The sequence below is a fragment of the Olea europaea genome, chromosome 21 (genome assembly GCF_002742605.1).
Source record: "Olea europaea var. sylvestris chromosome 21, O_europaea_v1, whole genome shotgun sequence".
NCBI lineage: Eukaryota > Viridiplantae > Streptophyta > Magnoliopsida > Lamiales > Oleaceae > Olea > Olea europaea.
In genome coordinates this window covers 6243830-6261044 of record NC_036257.1, presented here as the reverse complement: position 1 = coordinate 6261044, position 17215 = coordinate 6243830, and the positions used below count along the sequence as shown (strand labels likewise).

The following is a 17215-nucleotide window of genomic DNA, read 5'->3' as shown; positions in this document are numbered from 1 at the left end:
GGTTCCAATGGCTTCAACTGGAACTTTGACTTGATTTCCCATAAAGACAAACTTTTTGTTTGGATTTATGGTCTGGATTAAAAGGAATCCATCATATTGGTAACATGAGTGATATATCTTGAATTAATTTATCAAGTATACTAAGGAACTTTTGTCAACTTAGATTCGAAACATACAAAAGAAGTAATCTTACATTTACTTTCAAACCATGCCTTACGTTTCAAGCAGTCTTTTTTATGGTGCCCAGGTTTGCGACAAAAATAATGTGCTTCTTTCTTATGTTCCTTATTGTGGATTTGGGCAGAAGACTCATTTATCTTTAGTGTTCCTTACTTAGTGCCCTTTTCAGACCTTTTTTTATATTTCTTTCCAGCTCTTTAATGACTTACGAGATGAATTAAATGAATTCTTTGATTCTTAAGCAATGTCTCCTCATGCACGAGCATACTGTGCTATTCGTTTACATTCAATTTATCCTTTAAGGTATTATAATTTACACAGAATGGACCATACTCATAAGACAAGAAGTTGATGATAAATTATAGTAAAAAGTTCTCATCCACAGTCATCCCAAGAGTTTTTAACTCTTGCTGCAATGTTACTCATTTTAGTAATATATACATGCATAGAGCGAGAACCATCAAATTTCATAGTGGTTAAGATACCCATCAGTGTGTCAGCAAGTGATTTATTAGTTGTTTGAAACATTCTTCCAAAAACTTCATATATTCCTTAGCAATATCAATTTTAGGGATAGTAAACTTGATATTCTTTGCTAAGGTTATTCACATTAATAGTAGGCTTAATCTATTTGATTTTTCCAAGCTGTATGGAAAAATCTTTCATCAGCACTGCTCTCATCAGTGAGATCAGCAGGTTTCTCAAATAGATTAAACCAATTAGAGAAATTGAGACAATTGAACAATGTTACAGATGAAGCATGCGAATGCAGAGAAATGGGGACGGATACTGCAAAATATAAAATGCTCTAATATTAATGCTTTGGGTTTTGACTTATATACTTAAGTTCAGTTTTAGATAACAATAAAATACCGTAGTTTTCCTTTGGGTGATATTACGTTATACCATCATAATAAACATAAATGATTTGCTAATTTACTTTCATTTAATTGGTAATTAGATATACTCCAATGAGACATGTCTATCATCTTTGTATGTACAAAACATCTAACTAAGTATATCAAATTATCAATTAACCATGATCATATTCAAGAATAATAAAATTAATTGATTAATTTTTGAACGATCCATAACAGTTTTATAATCTATGAATGTCAATATACCCTTAACAACAATAATCCTAATATCATCTTCATTCATAGGCATCAATTTATCAAGAGTAATTGGCATAAATAAATTATGCAACTTAATGTTTGTAATATCATAAAGTTTGACGACTTTAATAACTAACAAACAATATTAATCGAACATTAATTACATAAATAAGGTATTTATCACTTAATTTTTATTTACAGATTTACATTTTCTTATTTAACCCCAAAAACATAATAAACCCATTACTTGACTAAAATAATTCTCTTATCTCACGTAATAAGATTCTATATGCAAATGGAACACAGTTTATAGCAGGCCGTTAAAGTAATAATTAATTAAAAAGGCTATTGCATCTACATCGTGCAGAGTCCAAGTCAAAGCTGTAAATCACATCATTTTCACCATAATTTATTCAACAAAATACATATAAACATAAAATATAAGGAGATTGATGCTTGTACATTCGAGCTGTACCGAGCTCAAAGCTCAGATGACAGCCTCTTTACATGTGGGGAAGCCTGCAATTTTTTTTATTGAGCGAGCCCCCACATGTAAAGGGGCTATACATGTACAGTCCAAACTGGAGTATAGATGTAGCTCAGTTCAAAACATAATTATTACTGCACATGTAAATGGTGAAATTTTCTGACTTTTCTTTGTAAACGAAAGGCCCACTTGTCATTCAATTTACTATTTAAACTTGCATATGTGTTTCATTCATTCAAATAGATCAAGTTAATTTTTTAGTTTAAGGCTACTAATTTACGGATTTTCATGAAGTAAGGAAAAAAAAAAAAAAAAGCAGCCGTGAATTTCAACAAAAATTATTTTCATTAATCTCAACAGAACCTTGATCTATAAATCTATAAGAAATAATTAAAGATCGATAAGTGGTTATTCTTTAAAGGAAAATCAAGAATTTCCTAACTTGGCTATGTACCACATGTAAGCAATTAAATCCTAATATCAAGATCTTTGGAATTCATGATTTTCACATATAAACTTAATTGATTAAAAAATATACCTTGATCCATGGCAATAATTTGAATAACTTAGATTTGCAAAAGAGAAACTAGTAAAATAAAGAAACTATTCTTTCCATTTACCTTTCTGCAATTGAATGTTTTTGTTTGATGGGTTCCATTCACATTTATAGGCAGGATGAGGCAGTTTCTCATGGATCATAAAAACTACCAACTTTTCAAGAAAGTGAACGTTATAAAACTGTTACTTCTCAATTAGTTTATTGGATTTTAGAAATATAAATCACTTTAATTAATTCATTAATAATATTAGGCTACAATTAATTGGTTTTACATGAGAAAAAAATCGTTTTAATGAATCTTTATCAAACTGGAGCTGAAAGATATGTGAACATAATTTATTCATGGATTTGGTAGCACCATTGTTCGCAAAATATTTCTTTTCAGTTTTAAAACCCACCGCAAGTGTACGGTTCGTTAACAAGTAGTAAAAATGGACTATGAGTCCAAGTATCGTTCCCACGAGGATTAAATTAAGTCTAATTAAATCAATGTGACCTTAACCGAATCTAATTGAATGAAAATTTGGTTTAAATGTGAAAAGCCCTAATTTTGGAAGAAATCCCCAATTCGAAACCCTAATTGCAAAGAAAACCCTAATATCAAAATTGGAAACCCTAATTTCGAAATTTCACTAGTAGAATGAAATAAACACGCAACTAAAATGTAAATATGCAATTTTAGAACTATCTTTTGTGAAATGAAGTGAAATGAAATCATTAAGAACTTGAATCCCCAATTGACTATTAAAAACCCTAATTTCACAAATTCAACGAATCGATGGAACAAAATGCCAATTCAGTGTTTCTAAATTATCCAATATACTCTCTCGATATATATTGAATCTACTCTTACACACCACCAGCCTATATTTCTATGGATGATGCAATGTACAAGAATACATGACTTTTTATGAACATCTTCATGAATTGCATAAAGCATAGAGGTAAGTTTCCATCCCCCATCGGACCCTATGTCAATTTATATTCTATCGAATTTATTCCCCTTCTTTCGAATGCAAAGAACAAATCATCTATAATCACATAACAATTGGCCAAATAATTATGGAAGCATTCAAATCATATAAATCAAACATTTGTCCAATCGAAACTATTGTTGAATTAATGAAATAATGGAAATTTAAATCATCAAAAGGTTCATCAAATTCCTAATGAACAAAAACCCTAGCCTATCATATTTTGAAGAAAATTACAAAAATTCAATAAAGGAGAAGACATCACCCTATTATAATTGTTGCTTGGAATCTTCAATCTTGATGAAATCCTCCTTCTTCTTGTATAAATTCTTGGATCTTGATGTTCTTGTGTGCCTCTTTTCTCTCAAAAACGTCTACCCTAGTTTTGGACGTGTTTTAGGGTATATATAGCGTGTCCAAATTAGGTAAGAGAGGAGTTGGAGTCGAAAAATGAAACTGTAGAAAACCTCCCGAAGTTTCTTCTATGCGACCGCATAGAAGAAACCTATGCGGTCGCATAGGTCATTTGAAATGCCCAATTTTTTTCCCTGTATCCATCTATGCGACCGCATAGATGGTTACACTATGTGGTCGCATAGATATAACCAACTATGTGATTTTTACATTTTGGTCCCTGAACTTCCTTGTTGCTTCTCTTGACTTCTTTCTTCGATTTCTTCATCTTTTCAACAAATTTTATCTTCCAATTGATGATTGACACCATCAATTCTCATGCCCCTCATTCGGCACATCTTTTGAGTATTTGCGCTTTAGTCCTCCAACTTTCAATTGTCTTCATTTCAGTCCCACTTCAATACTTTCTTCTTCCAATTGTTTTGCTTTGTCATTGAGCTCTTACTTGGCATGTTTTCACTCTAGTTTTGCATTTAGCTCAACTTCTCAATATTTGCACCTTTGGTCCTCGAACTATCACTTTGTTGCGTTTTGGTCCTTCTTCGACTCTTTTCTCCTGAATTCCACAATTTCCATTGAAATACCTACATTGCATGAATTTAATAGGATTAAGCCACAATTCAACCATTTTATCTATGTTTAAGTCATATTTGTGAACCAAATATGTGTGTAAAAACATACTTATCAACCATATATATATATATATTCACAAAAACTTCAAGGAAGATATTTCACAAAAATTGAAGAAAAATTACCAGCAGCGTACAAACAAATCCATCAATCAATACGCAGTTGAAGAACCATTATTTTTGCTCATTCGGACTCGTAATAGTTAATACTACATTGTTTCTGATAATTCATGATCAGACCGCTTTAAATAAATCTCATTAATTCCCCATCATCCCTCAATCCTTCATCTCTTGCAACTCAAAATTTGCAGCCAACAAAGCTTTACTAGTTAAAAAAAACATGGAATCCCATTTTATTTTGTTAAGATTTCTTGTTGCAACTTGCCCAGTTGCTTCAGCATTGACTTGAGCTCTCTTCAGGGTTTCTGCATTTCCAGACCCGAAGGTCCTAGTATTGAACCATTTCATCTAAAAATTTTAAAATATATAGTAAAAAATGAAATAAACTTATTAGTGTTCACTTAATTATAATTAATATGGTATTTTTTATAGCGGTAGTAAATGCCCATGTATGCAAGGATCCCAAGCTTACACAAGCTAATGATTTCTTCTTTAGCGGACTTTACTTACGGCATTTCCAATTTGGGTAAACACCAAATATAGTGTAAAAGCTCCACCAATGGCACCCTCTAATATAGTGCAAAAGAATTTGGTGTAACACTATTCATTTACACTAAATATAAGAATTTTCATTTAACCCAATTTTACCCTTATTTACCCTTTATAAAAACTATTTCGTCCATCTATGTCCTTATTTAGTATTTTAGTATTAATAGATTTTAACTGATTCATTATTATTTTAAGATGATAGTTATTTTTATTTAATATTTATTTTTAAATTCTAATTTTTTATTAAGTAATAATTATTTCAACTATGAATTAATGTACTAATTTCGACAAATAAGTGACAAAACGAGTTGTCATTCTCATTATATATAATTTTCCTTGTGCATGTAATTGTTATAATTTGCAATATTATGTTTAATTTTTTTCCAATTTATTAATAAATGTAATATTTCATTTCGTTAAATATAATTTTAATTTAACGATTTATTAATAATATAATTTGAAAAATAAAATTTGGTATGAAATAATTCAAAATAAAATCTGATATAAAATTTAGTGTCAAACCATTTTACACAAAATTTGGTATAGACCATTGAAGATGATCTTAGCTCGAACGTATCCAGTAGGATCCAGAGTGACTCCTATTAATGTGGCTCAAATTTCAAGTCTCAACACTTTTTGGAATTTTCTAGGTTTGTGTAGACAATAAACCATGTAGCATCAACCCTCCTCGTACTCAAAAGCAACAAAAGTTTTGACACTAGTTGAAGACATTAGAAGTGGGATTTTATTAAATGGAGCCTAATTATTGTCATTTCATGAAACGTATATACGTACACATTACCAATTCATCTTAAATTAATGCAAGTTGTTGAGGATATACAAAACAAATTTGTGAAATATATGTTATCTGCATAGCATTTTTTCTATCGATTTGAAGAGCGAATTTGGTGTCATCAGTAAAAGAATTAATTGACCAGAATTCAAATGGTCACTTTGAGAGACTCTTTTGAGAGGTTTTTTGTTTTGAGTTTGTAAATTCCGTTGTAAATTCTATTCAAGTAGAAATAAAATTGTTTTTCCTCTTTTATTCTCTTCTCGTAATCGGAGAATCACAACAAGTGGTATCAGAGCCAGATTTATCAATTAGCCCTAATTGTTTTTGATAAAGCTTTTGCAAGCTAAGATGTCAGTTGAGGAATCTTCATTAGGAGCGATGATCAAGCTCACTGCCACCAATTACACACTGTGGAGGCCTCAGATGGAAGACCTCCTTAGTTGTAAGGATTTGTATGACCCCTTGGAAGCCAAAGGTGTAAACCCCGATCCTACCAAGGAGACGGAGTGGAAGAAGAGTGGAAGAAGCTAAATAGAAAAACTATCGGTCAAATTCGACAATGGATTGACCATAGTGTTTTTCACCATGTAGCACAGGAGACAGATGTATATGCCCTCTGGAAGATTCTGGAGGACATGTACCAAGCCAAGATCGCTAGAAACAAAGCCCTGTTGATGAGGCATTTGGTGAATCTGAAGTTAAGGAGTGAAACTTCAGTTGCTAAGTACACCAGTGAATTTCAGAGCTTGGTAAACCAATTCTTATCTGTGGAGATGCCATTTGGGGATGAAATACAAGCCTTACTACTTTTAAGTTCTCTTTCGGATAGCTGGGAGACATTAGTAGTATCTCTTAGCAACTCAGCCCCTGATGGCAAATTTACCATGTCTATGGTTAAGGATGCCCTATTTAATGAAGAGGCTAGGAGAAAAGACGTGGACTCGGACCAATCACATGCTCTTGTCACAGTGAAGACAACAACGAGGCGTTCGAGGTAGGGGGAGAGGCAGAAGCAAAAGTACGGGTAGATCTATAGATGGAAGGAAGTCTACTTACAAGTGCTACTATTGTGGTATGGAGGGCCACTTGAAGAAGAACTGCAGAAAATTGCTACGAGAGCAAGGCCACAACAGTTCGCAGTTGAAAAATAAGGAAGGAGAGACACTAGTTACTATTTCTGGGGAGGTGGCTATCTGCTCCATCCATGAGAAGACATGTCTTCATGTCTCAAACTAAGATATTGAGTGGGTAATAGACATTGCAACATCTTACCCCGCCACTCCACGCAGAGATTTCTTCACAACATACAAAGCCGACGATTTTGGTGCAGTGAAGATGCGAAATACCAGTTCTTCTAAGATCGTAGGAATTGGTGATGTTCAGATACAAACGAACCTTGGGTGTAAAATAATCCTGAAGGATGTTCGACATGTACCTGATCTTCGGCTAAATCTACTTTTAGGGATAGCCCTTGACAAACAAGGCTATGTCAATTAATTTAGCAATCGCACATCGAAAATGATGAAAGGTTCCATGGTTGTCGCTCGATGACATATATGTGGCACTTTATACAAGACTCATGTGAAAATGCATGTGGATACCCTCAACGTAGTAGAACGTGAAACTTCTCAAAATTTATGGCACCAGAGACTTGGTCATATGAGTGAGAAGGGATTGTCTACTTTGACAAAGAAGAAGCTAATCATAGTTGCCAAGGAAGCTGTGCTGGATCCTTGCAGTCATTGTCTATTTGGTAAGTAATATAGACTCTCCTTCAATTTCTCTTATACGAGACGATCATAGTTGCTCAATCTAGTACACTCTGATGTTTTTGGTCCCTTGGAGGTTGAATCACTAGGCGGTAACAAGTATTTTTTAACATTCATTGATGATGCTTCTCGAAAGGTGTGTGTGTATATTTCTTGAAGACAAATGACCTAGTATTGGATTACTTCAAATCATTTCATGCCATGGTAGAGCGTGAAATAGGAAAAAAGTTGAAATGTCTCCGCACAGATAATGGAGGCGAGTATATTTTCAAAGAGTTTGATGCCTATTGTAGGACATACGACATTCGACATGAGAAGAAGGTCCCACGTACCCCACAACATAATGGAGTCGCCGAGAGGATGAATCGGACGATCATGGAAAATGTCAGAAGCATGATAAGTATGGCTAAGCTGCCAAAGCCATTTTGGGGGAGAAGCTGTTCGAACTGCCTGCTACTTGATCAACAGATCACCATCAATACCATTGAATTTTGAAATTCCGGAGAAAGTATAGTTTGGTAAACATCCCTCGTACTTTCACCTGATAATATTTGGCTGTTTAGCCTTTGCACATGTATCCAATGAGCTAAGACAAAAACTAGATGCAAGGACCACTCCATGCATATTTATAGGCTATGGAGATGAGGAATTTGGATACAAATTATGGGACTCAAAGACAAAGAAGGTCATCAGAAGCAGGGACGTAGTGTTCCATAAAAACCAAACATTAGAAGACATTGAAAAGCTCACAATATCTCCTAATTCTAATTTTGGGGCCCAAAATATTGCTCCAGATCCAGCACCAGCACAATTCACCATAGATAATGACGATGTGCATGTGGAAATGCCGGAAGCAGAACATGAGGATGAAGAAAGGGATATTGATCAGGGGGAGTCACAATCCTCTTTACCGAAAGTTGTTGGACCATCTCATCAGCCAGATGATGATGCACCTCCTGAAATCAACGATCCACAGGTAAGAAGATCTGAACGAAGACGAATTTCATCAACGAGATATCCAGGATCAGAGTTCCTTTTGCTCACTGATGAAGGAGAGCCAGAGAGCTTTCAGGAAGTACAAACTCATGTGGACAAAGACAAGTGGATACAAGCAATGCAGGATGAGATGGAGTCACTGTAGAAAAATCAAACATATGAGTTAGTTGAGCTTCCGAAGGGAAAGAAGACATTAAGGAATAAATGGATTTTCAAGCTCAAGAAAGATGGCTGTGGAAAGGTGGTAAAACATAAAGCTCGTTTGATAGTCAAAGGATTTCTTCAGAAGAAGACAATTGACTTTGATGAGATTTTTTCACCTGTTGTAAACATGGCCTCAATTCGAGTTATCATTGGATTAGTAGCCAGTCTGAATCTAGAGTTTGAACAGATGGATGTCAAAACAGCATTTCTTCATGGTGATTTATATGAAGAAATTTATATGGAACACCCAGAAGGTTTTGAAATTTCAGGGAAAGAAAACTTCGTTTGCAAGTTAAAGAAGAGCTTATATGGCCTTAAACAAGCACCCAGGCAGCGGTACAAAAAGTTTGACTCTTTCATGGAGAGTCAAGGCTATAAAAGAACAGCTGTAGATTAGTGCGTTTATATTCAACACTTTTCGAATGGCAATTTTGTTGCTCTTCTATTGTATGTAGACGACATGCTGATCGTTGGACAAGATGCAACAAAAATCAGGTAGCTAAGGAAGAAACTCTCCAAGTCCTTCGACATGAAGGACTTAGGCCCAGCTCAACAGATTTTGGGAATACACATAACTCAAGATAGGAAGAGTGGAAGGTTGTGGCTCTCCTAAGAGAAGTATGTTGAACGAGTGATCAAGAGATTCAACATGCATAATGCCAAACTTGTCAACACTCCATTGGCCAACCACTTCAAGTTGAGCAAAAATTCATGCCCCTCATCCAAGAAAGAGATAGAGGAGATGTCATTGATACCTTATTCTTCAGCAGTTGGAAGCCTGATGTATACCATGGTATGTACAAGACCAGATATTGCCCATGCAGTAGGCATGATGAGTCGTTTTCTTTCTAATCCTGGAAAGGAACAATGGGAGGCAGTCAAGTGGATTCTCAGGTACCTCAAAGGAACATCAAAGATATGTCTGTGCTACGGGGGAGCTAATCCAATCTTGGAAGGTTATACAGATTCAGATATGGCGAGAGATCTTGACAGTAGAAAATCTACTTCAGGATTTCTCTACACTTTTGCAGGGGGAGCTGTTTCATGGCAGTCAAGACTACAAAAGTGTGTTGTTTTATCTACAATAGAAGTAGAATATATTATAGCGACGGAAGTAGGTAAAGAAATGTTGTGGTTAAAGCGATTTCTCCAAGAACTAGGGATCAAGCAGAAAATTATAAAGTACATTGTGACAGCCAGAGTGCTCTTGACTTGAGTAAGAACTCAATGTATCACTCTCGAACAAAGCACATTGACATTCGCTATCATTGGATAAGAGAGGTGATGGATTAACAACTGTTGAGACTAATAATGATTCACACAAATGAGAATCTAGCAAACATGTTAACAAAGGTGGTTCCAAGGGAGAAGCTAGAGCTATGCAGAGACATAGCTGGGTTGGTAGTTAGATAGCAATTGGTTCAAATGCGACCGGAGGGAGAGAATTGATATGGTCCAGCCGCATATTAATCAAGTTTCTTCCAACTTCTTCCAGCCGAAATTGTTGAATTTCATTTCTTAATGTAGAAGAATCCATATGCATGGATGAAGAAGAAAATCTGAATTAAAACTCTCCACCTTTTTTTGATAGCCACAACTTCAATTGCTTAGTGGAGAAGAAACATCTATGCAAAAAGACAATTTGAAATGAAATTCTCCAGCCGCAATTCTTGATTGGTTTTTTGCCACAAGTTTATGACGGTTTGTAGCAAAAAATTTTCTATAAATATGTGCTACCATAAAGAGAAGAGATGTCCCTTGAGAGGAAGAAAAATAGTATAGAGAAGAGAGAAAAAAAAAAGAAAAAAAAAAAGAGAGATTAGAGAGACTCTTTTGAGAATATTTTAAATTTATTTATTTATTTATTATTATTATTTTTTTTTTTGAGTTTGTAAACTCCGTTGTAAATTCTATTTAAGTAAAAATAGAATTATTTTTCCTCTTTTATTCTCTTCTTGTGATCGGAGAATCACAACACCATTAAATTTACAATTTTTCTACTTCTACAACCTACTTGATAGATGGCAAAAAATTGAGAGAGAGAGAGAGAGAGTTTGACAGAAATTGTTGTCTTTTTTTTTTTTTTTCATTTTTCTTTTTAATTTTATTTTTTAAATCTGTCAAACAATCTATAGCACAGCTCTTAAATAAAATAAAATAAAATTTGGAACGAATATTTTCATGTACATTATATAGATTAAAATAAATGTCCTGCGTTTAATCGGAAGCAATTACTTCACTAAAATAATAACAATTTTTGGACCACTATCAGCCTACAATTTTTGAAGCACTTTTATTGGATAAAAAACGTAGAAGAATCACCAAATTTAGCTTAGCCTGCCCTTCAACAGCCAGTGGAACAGATGCCGATGATGGATATTCTTAAACAAGTCCATCTAAGAGCTTAGCAGAAGCAGGAAATATATATTGTCTCATATATATATTCCATTGTATTTTGATTTTCGATTCGAAAAGAGAATTTGGTTCCAACAATAAAAGAATTAAGTGATCAGAACTCGCAAAATAAATAAAATGGTATGAAAATTTCTTACTATTCTCCAATCCAAACAATATTTCAATGAATCAAAGTAAACAAAAGTCCAAGGCATTTTAACGGAAAAACAATTTCTTAACAAACTTCAAAGACAAAACATGGTCAACATCATTAATTTTTTCAGACAACAGAGAATTCCGACAGGCCGCTTAGAAATTAGACTGAATCCAATCAATTGTCTTAATATCAACTTGAAATGACTTGGCAAGAAGATCACTCGGAATCGCAGGTGTCGACCCAAAAACAGCATTTGCAACTGTAATAACCCCAGGGTTTTGGCTGCTAAGAGCTGCAATGGCAACAGCATTTGTATATCCAACATTACGTTGGAAATGGACAAGCCCTACTGGAAAAACAAAAACATCACCCTTTACGAGTTTCTTCGTGATGAGTCGATTTTCAGGGTTGGAAGAGACAAATCCCACTTCAAGAGTGCCTTCAATTACTGTCAAAATTTCAGTTGCTCTTGGGTGCGTGTGAGGAGGGTTAATGCCCCATGGCACATAGTCTACGCGCACTAAGGAAATTCCAAAAGTGTTGATTCCTGGAATTTGAGCCACAGTTGCAGGAGTCACTCTTGATCCTACTGCATTTGATGTGTTGCCTGGTAAATGAAGTCCACTAAAGAAGAAATCATTTGCCTGTACAAGTTTTGGATCCTTGCATGCATGCCCATTTACCAGCACTGCATTAATATTAAACAAACAGAACTAAATTACATAGAATTTTGACATAAACTTGAAATATTTACGAGCAAGAGTTTTACTTCTTTTTCTTGGTTAAAATTATCAAGTACTATCTAATCGAGCATAAGAAAACGAAACAAGCACAATGCTTGTAATTGTAAATCAAGTTAGTGCCTATTTCTTTGAAACATTTTCAGTCATTTTGGTAGACAGCAATGAAATTGTTAGGGCTAACTTTTGAAGTATAGTGTTCAATAGTCCATTGCAGAGAACTCAATGGAGGCTGTTATGGCGATCCTGAAACTGTGAAAATATAAGCTCTAACTATTGGAAATATAAATTGTGTCATATTGTATCTCTCAATGCAAATATCCAACTTATATTATTGTAAATTATCATATGTTCAATAATAAATAAACGCAATAAATAAATAAAAACCACAATATACTTACAATTGAATATTATTTTATTACAGTAAAATATGTACTATATGGGCACATAACCCAACACTAAAGTGCTCAATTAAGTTTTTTTAATTAGACTGTGCTATTTTTAAATCCGATCGTGCTATTCATATAATATATACCTGGGCCATTGGGGTCAGCAACGCAAAAATCTTGAAGAGGGCTGGAGTCAGATGCCAAAACAACTGAACAAATTGCAATCAAGACTGCGAAGAAAAGAAAATTATGGGATGCCATTTTTGTTCAATTAATGGGGAAGAAGAAGATTAGTTATGTGCCGAAGATTTGAGGTGCAATAAGAAAGGACAATCCAAGGCCGCTTATATAGATAATTAACAGCATTAATTAATTAATTGTTACATAATTTCTTATCATGCCGGCCTAGTTATCAACAATGAACAGAGAGGACCTAGTCTGCAATAAACCGTGTTGGACGGATATTATGCACGTTATTTATCGATAATCTTGTTCGATATTGCCAGACGACAATTAATGTAATAATTAGTTGGGTTGAAAAAGTAATTGCAGGATCACACTCAAGTAGCGTTCAAACCTCATCTAGCTCGATATTAAATGAGAGATTTATATTTATGTGTTCATTATCTACATTTTTTACTCCACGTTCTTGATTGATAAGTTTTTATCTTCCCTCCTGTACTATTTTCTTTCATTATTAGTAAAATGAACTATCCAGTATGGTTAATTTACCCAAAAAAATGATGTAATAATTTAGACGATAGAATAGTGTAAATAAGACTACTATTTTTTATTTTTGAAATAGTCAACAAAATTAATAAAAGAATAAAATTCTTTTAATGTGAAGAGGTTACAGGAAATTGCACCAAATATGGTGTATATTATTGGAGATGGAAAACTAATTAACAAAAGCTAGAAACCCATGGGGTATGTGTATTCAAAGTTTACGTAAGCATAGACTAAATTTTTTAGATTATTGAGATTTGCAATAGTTTAAGGTCCTGTTTTACAATCATATTACCATCTAACTCTTTCCTTTAAAAAAAAAAAAATCAATTTTAATAACACATTTTTTATCGTAAAAAGTTATTGTTTGGTTGTCTTCGTCGAAAGGTTACTCAAACAACTTTTGAAGAAACTCATCCAATTTGATGCAGATTTTTTGACAATAAATTTTATGAAAAGTGATTTTTTTGAAAATGTATGACTAAAAAATAAGAAAAAGTTATGATTCATATACAAAAGAAAAAGTTATGAATCAGGTACAAAATTATGTTGTAGAAGAATATGTTTAAAAATGAGTTGAGATGTAAGCGATTAAACCCTAATACAAAGATCTTTAGAATTCGGGTGTGTTTGATTGTCGATATTTTCCATGAAAAATGCGTTTTTCTATTCAAATTCCTACTTTTTTGCTGTTTGGTTGCCATTTTTTCCATGGAAAACATTTTTCTACTTTTAGTTACATGATCATATTTTCCTCAAAATTAAGGAAAATATTTTCATTAGGAGAAGTAATATTTTATTATCTATGGAATTCACTATCTATTTCTCTCTACCATCTATTCACTCTCTCCTATCTACTAACAATAAAAAATGGATAAGTATAATATTTTCTAAGTTGAAAATTAAATCAATCAAACATGTTTAATTGACAATTTTCATGCAAATAAGTTCTAGACAATTGAATTATCAAGAATTTATTTTCCTTTCCTGCAAACATGCTTGCAATCAAACACACCATTATTTTCATATATAAATTTAATTGATCAAGAAACCTACTTTGATCCATGGCAATAACTTAAATAATTTAAATTTGCAAAAGAGAAACTAGCAAAATTAAGAAACGATTTTCTCCCTTTATTTCTCCGTAATTGAATGTTTTTGTTTGATAAGTTCCATTCATGTTTATAGGTAAAGAGAAACGGTTTCTCATGGGCCATAAAACTACCAACTTTTCATCAAAATGGACAGTTATAAAATTGTCACTTTTCAATGGGCCAATTGGATTTAGAAATATAAACCACTTTAATTAATTCTTTAATAATATTATATGGGCCACAATTAATTGGTTTTACATTCTCCTAATTACCCCGTGTAATATTGCTTTATTATGTGGTCTATATCATAATGCGCATATCATAAGCTAAAATCCCTCGTACATTGGTCACTTAATATATCATCCTTAACTAAAGATTAATAAGAGTTATGTTGGTTTTACGCCATCATTTCAACATAATTTCTTCCATGTACTATAATATTAGTCGCTACCTAACATGATATTTAATGAGAAGTTCAATAATTGCATTATAATAATGTCTTCGAAAAGACCATCCCATCAACATTCACATAATACATTTATGTACATGTACCAACAATTATGACAAGAATAATATTTTGCCAAAAACATTACATAAATGAGCTCAAAATATCAATTACATAAATTCCACAATATCAATGATTATTTTCAATAATGACCATTTTTTCAAAGTGTTCATTAAATGTCTTTGGTGACAATCATTTCGTTAGTGGATCTGCAATCATAAAATTTGTGCTAATGGTAAAGTACTTCAATTTTGTGTATTCAGTACCTTTAGAGTACTTATTGTCCTTTGAAAAGAATATTGCTGTAGAATCATCACAATTAAGTTTTAGCAGCTCGACTATAATGTCAACAATTCCAAGCCTTGAAATAAGCTTACCTCTCCCTATGGCTTTGTTGTTTTGTTCTTCTATCTGGGGACGAATGTATAAGAGTTGGAACTGTTAAATCATCTTCTAGGATAGCAAGCTGGATACCCTTATAGCCTGGTTCGTCTTATATTAGGGAGCATTTACAAGGGACTTACATGAACTCTAACAGTCACACAATCTCCGACCTTGGCTCGATTTTACATTCATTTCCTGGGTATTTTCTCTATGCTTGGGCAGAACTTATTTTGTCCGAGGTGTTTATGCTCACGTGGGTAAAAGTTATTCTCGCCCTATAATTCGAAGATATGCTGGCACTCTGACTACTTTTCAATCTTGGGAGAAAAATGTTGTTGATTGTCGGGAACTTATCCATGGAACGATGGACACCAATGACTTTTGCTGGAATCTATTACCCTCATCGTCTCATCCTGATATACGCGTGGTGACCAACCGAGGTCTGCAAATACTTTAGAATTCATGATGAGTATTCGATCTGGATTTGCTTCTTATCGTCGAGGAAATTCACCTTTCATTCTTGAGGCGTATAATCCTCATATGTTTGCAAGACAATTTGGCTTTAGATAGAAACTTCCCGGTTCACCAAGAAAGTTGAATATTGCCCTAGTGTAGGCAACATGTATCGGGTTTAGTTGTCTTTGACTCGAACGAAATGTGGGTTTTATTTCATATTCTAGAGTATGTGAGAAATACACATCAAAACGTTGATGTTCAATACCAGGTTTGGTGGAACAGTGAAGTATTGCCACTCTTGACCAGGGTCCAGGTGCAAGTCTTATTTTCTAGTGAGAACCATGCCTTTGTTCTTGGCCCGACTCCGAACAAGGTTATAGCTAGGGGGTTAAACCTTTCAAATATTGCTCCTGAATAGGCTTCTCGAAAGAAGGATCCAAATCAGCAAAATGAAAGATGTATTACGAGAATTAAAATTATAGTTTCTTTGGCAAAGATTGCTGCCACCTCTAAGCATACTGATAAGGTGTCAGAAGCAATTTTGATTCCAGATCACAGTAATCTTGGAGATCGAGCATCACAAGCACCGAGAAAGACTTTTAACTCTAGAAGATGAAAGTTCTAGAGATCAGGTATAGTTCTTTTTATTATTATTTTTTTTAACGTATTGCTTGTATTTGATTTTCTATCACAATTTTCAATTTTAGGCTCCTCTTTCTCAAATATAAAAATCAAATGGTTGGTAGAACCGAGGCCGCTTCAAGCTATTCCAGTCCTTCAAAAGGTGAAGTTGGAGCTTCTCACATTAACATCAGCCTCTCGAACATACCATCATACGGTGGATTTTTAGACATATCGCCTAGGGCATGAAATGCAGGTATGTTCCTTGTTTTCGTTTGCTGCACTTTCTTTTCTTTTTTTTTTTCCTTTTTTTTAAATCATACTTCCATTTTTGTAGGTTTTTCGAGCATCCCTAAATAACTAAGTTTTTTCATGAATCCGAGCTTTTTGCAAAATCAAACTGGCGAGAATGACGGGCAAATTGATGCACTCTAACGAATAGATGGTATTCATGATTCTCATGATCCTCTTTGCAAATATCCGGGCACCATCAATAGAGGTACTTCAGTGCTTATAATCGACAATTTTAACACTGAAGATGAAGTGAATTCAGGGACAGTGAAATTTATAGTATTTAGGACGGTCGATCTTACCACCTTCAGTAGCCAGTTGAACAGATGCCGATGATGGATATTCTTAAACGAGTCTATCTAAGAGCTTAGCAGAAGCAGGAAATATATATTGTCTCATATATATATTCAATTGCATTTTGATTTTCGATTCGAAGAGAGAATTTAGTTCCAACAATAAAAGAATTAAGTGATCAGAACTCGCAAAATAAATAAAATGGTACGAAAATTTCTTACCATTCTCCGATCCAAACAATATTTCAATGAATCAAAGTAAACAAAAGTCCAAGGCATTTTAACGAAAAAACAATTTCTTAACAAACGTCAAAGACAAAACATGGTCAACATCATTAATTTTTTCAGACAACAGAGAATTCCGACCGGCCAC

The 17215-nt window shown here is 33.7% G+C and overlaps 1 protein-coding gene across 2 annotated transcripts; it reads right to left on the bottom strand.

Annotated features, from left to right (window-relative positions):
- Positions 1–11495: 11495 nt before the first annotated feature.
- Positions 11496–13054, bottom strand: LOC111370278 (putative germin-like protein 2-1). 2 transcript variants are annotated; one of them, XM_022991954.1, is made up of 3 exons: positions 13033–13054; positions 12619–12702; positions 11496–12031 (listed from the first exon to the last, which is right to left on the bottom strand). In XM_022991954.1, the coding sequence occupies exons 1-3, from the start codon at positions 13052–13054 to the stop codon at positions 11496–11498; spliced, it is 642 nt and encodes a 213-aa protein (XP_022847722.1). The 2 variants fall into 2 exon arrangements, with proteins under 2 accessions (XP_022847722.1, XP_022847721.1); XM_022991953.1 differs by lacking the exon at positions 13033–13054 and having other exon boundaries at positions 12619–12733.
- Positions 13055–17215: the final 4161 nt, after the last annotated feature.

What these genes read in the sequence shown, in the direction of transcription:
- LOC111370278 (XM_022991953.1), bottom strand. Translation starts at nt 12,733, where the DNA reads ATGGCATCCCATAATTTTCTTTTCTTCGCAGTCTTGATTGCAATTTGT. An exon ending in TGCTGACCCCAATGGCCCAG is followed by an intron (nt 12,032 to 12,618) that starts GTATATATTATA and finishes ATATTAATGCAG; the next exon opens with TGCTGGTAAATGGGCATGCA.